The following is a 2,848-nucleotide window of genomic DNA, read 5'->3' as shown; positions in this document are numbered from 1 at the left end:
TGGCAGAATCGATTAATCAATTTATATTGTCCATACCTTTATACGCAATACGCAATAGGAGACCTCCACGCACTGCTTCCCTGCTCACTCGTGCGTAGCATTTCACTTAAATTGTCTTATTTCTTTTCTGAAAATTTTCTGTAATTTCGAATAATATAGGGATGTAAATAAGTTTACTGATTCCATCGTGACGTTTTTGCCAGAGCATTCACAACTTGGGAAACCTGATAGTCTGTAAAGCGCTTTCTATCAGTATTTTGACGTCCGTTATTTCTGTTGTTCAGTAGTTATTTTAATCAGCGAGATACTCTTTTTTAACTCTTGTCTGGGTTTAATTATGGACTTAATAATCTCTTCACGTTTCACAGCATCGCAATCACAAGACATTAAATGGACTGTTCATCAGAAAGCATCCGTAAGAGCGTGACTAGCGTGACGTGTGTCTCAGCTGAAATTTCTGTACACACTTCACGCTGCTAAGTATCGGCTTGACGGACACAGAAGAGGAAGCGAAGTATCGAAACTATTTCTAAATTCCCTATCAAGACGAAGATGTCTTCGCCAGAAAAATGGCAAACAAAGAGGCCCACAATCCGAGAACGAACCAGGTTTATGCTGAACAACGATCTTTTCAGCGATGTGAAGTTTGTGGTTCGTATATCTAACAGCGATGACGAAAGTGAAAGCAAACAAGTTATTCCAGCTCACAAGTTTGTGTTGTCGATTAGTAGTCCTGTGTTTGAAGCCATGTTTTACGGTGAGCTAGCGGAAACTAGTGGCTGCATTGAACTGCCTGACTGTGAATACAACAGTCTGTTGGAGTTGTTTCGTTTCATGTACAGCGATGAAGTGAATTTAAGCGGAAGCAATGTTATGGAGGTCTTTTATTTGGCGAGGAAATATATGGTGCCTTCACTGGTTGATAAATGCAGCAAATATGTGCAAAATAATTTACAGCCATCAAATGTCCTCAGCATCCTTCCATTGGCTAAAAAGTACGACGACAAAGCCTTGGTAGATCGATGTTGGAAAGTGATCGACACACAGTCGGAAGAAGTCGTGACGTCAGATGGATTTGCGACAATTCAACGCTCCTTCCTTGAGGCAATCATCTCAAGAGGCACTCTTACCATGAAAGAGATCGACCTGTTTAAAGCTGTTCACTTGTGGGCGACAAAGCAATGCAAAATGCAAGACTTAGAAGCGAATGGTGAAGCAAAAAGAGGGGTTCTTGGGGAAGCAGTAGTTAAAAAAATTCGCTTTCCCTTGATGAAACAACAAGAATTTGCAACCGTTGTCCTTGATAAAAAAATCCTAACTCAAGACGAAGTAATCAACCTCGTTAAGTTCTTCAATTCAGCATTGGGGACCACCCCAGTGGGATTTCCAGAGACAAAGCGGTCAGGTTTATACCCAGTGTTTCGCACTTGTGATAGATTTAACAACGTAAGTCATGGTTGGGGTTACGAAGGGCCCGGAAAGGACTGTCTTATATTTAGAGTGAATAACAACATCAAGTTGCATGGAATGTGTTTATTTGGCAGTATGAACAACGACTATCACGTTGAATTAGTGATCAAGGATCTTCACACCCATTCCACTGTGAAAACCAAGACAGATAGATTTAGGTCACAGCAAATGGAATGCAAATTTGGTATTTACTTTGGGTTTGAAATTGCTTTTGACACACCACTTGATGTGAAGAAAAACACCGATTATGAAATCGAATCACAGATCTCTGGGCCACTCTCTGGCAATGGATGCAACGGTCTTTCTTTGGTTGACGTGTCCAATGTGCAGTTTACATTTAAGAAAAGTACAGCGAACGGCAACGGAACATGTCCTTCCTATGGTCAATTTCCCCGATTTTTGTTTTCTTTGTAAGATTTGTTTTAATTGCTTGTTCCGCTACATCTGACAGTCATAAAACAGCGTTTTCAAACTATCAATCATTAGCAAAAATGTACACAATTGCCACAAGTCTGACCCTAAAAGTAATACATGAAATTCGGAGACTTGTGACACATTGTGACGTGTATAATATGTACCATGAATCACATTGTTCATTACATTATTCGACCTGCATGTGAAAACCGACAACTTGCTCTTAAAAAGCCTATGAGAGGGCTTAGGTGGGTTAAATAATGCAAGTACTGACACTTAATTTTTAAAAAAGTCGTTCAAAAATGATGAAGTTAAGGTGCTAATCCAGTCAACCTCACCATTTTTTAGGCCAAGTAATGTAGATTTTTCGACACTCAATTCATGACTGAACAAAGTAAGCTTTCAAAAGAAATTTGAATTTCTTCAAAGTTATTCTGAATTCTTTCTCTAGCTGCTAGTGGAGGTGATTATGTCCTTATTAAATCATAATTAATAAGTTTAACTCATCCGTTTATTTCTCCGAAGTATTCACAGCTATCACCAATTCACTTATAGGTTGTACAAAAGTTGGGTATTTGCTTTTTCTAGAACCTACTTATGTTGCCAATCACGTCAGGGGCGGATCCAGAATTCTTCTTAGGAGGGGGTGCACTACTAAGGAATGGCGTAGCTGACTGGTGACGTTCAGTGGATGTACTGAGCTTCAAGCAGAGAAAAGTTAAAGGGATAAATAAAATTCATCCAATTCAACTTATCAACTTCATCAGTGTTCCAACTATTACTGAACTTCGTTACGGCGCAACAAATTTAGACATTAAGAGCACAATGCTTTGTCAAAACGCTCTATTATTCTGTTCATATTTTTTTTGCTCTCTAATTGTCAAATTTGTCTCACAGGAAAAAGCTGCTTGAACCATTCTGCTCTTGGTAAACACCATTATTCGAAAACCTAATTTGTTCAATC

The 2,848-nt window shown here is 39.0% G+C and overlaps 1 protein-coding gene across 1 annotated transcript; it reads left to right on the top strand.

Moving 5' to 3' along the window:
- Positions 1 to 481: 481 nt before the first annotated feature.
- Positions 482 to 2,572, top strand: LOC138050542 (BTB/POZ domain-containing protein 6-like). The gene has a single exon (XM_068896865.1). The coding sequence runs from the start codon at positions 553 to 555 to the stop codon at positions 1,882 to 1,884; it is 1,332 nt and encodes a 443-aa protein (XP_068752966.1). The 5' UTR covers positions 482 to 552; the 3' UTR covers positions 1,885 to 2,572.
- The last annotated feature ends 276 nt before the right edge of the window (positions 2,573 to 2,848 follow it).

The sequence above is a fragment of the Montipora capricornis genome, chromosome 6 (genome assembly GCF_036669925.1).
Source record: "Montipora capricornis isolate CH-2021 chromosome 6, ASM3666992v2, whole genome shotgun sequence".
Lineage (NCBI taxonomy): Eukaryota > Metazoa > Cnidaria > Anthozoa > Scleractinia > Acroporidae > Montipora > Montipora capricornis.
The sequence above is the reverse complement of the archived record's forward strand: the minus strand, read 5'-3'. Positions and strand labels throughout refer to the sequence as shown.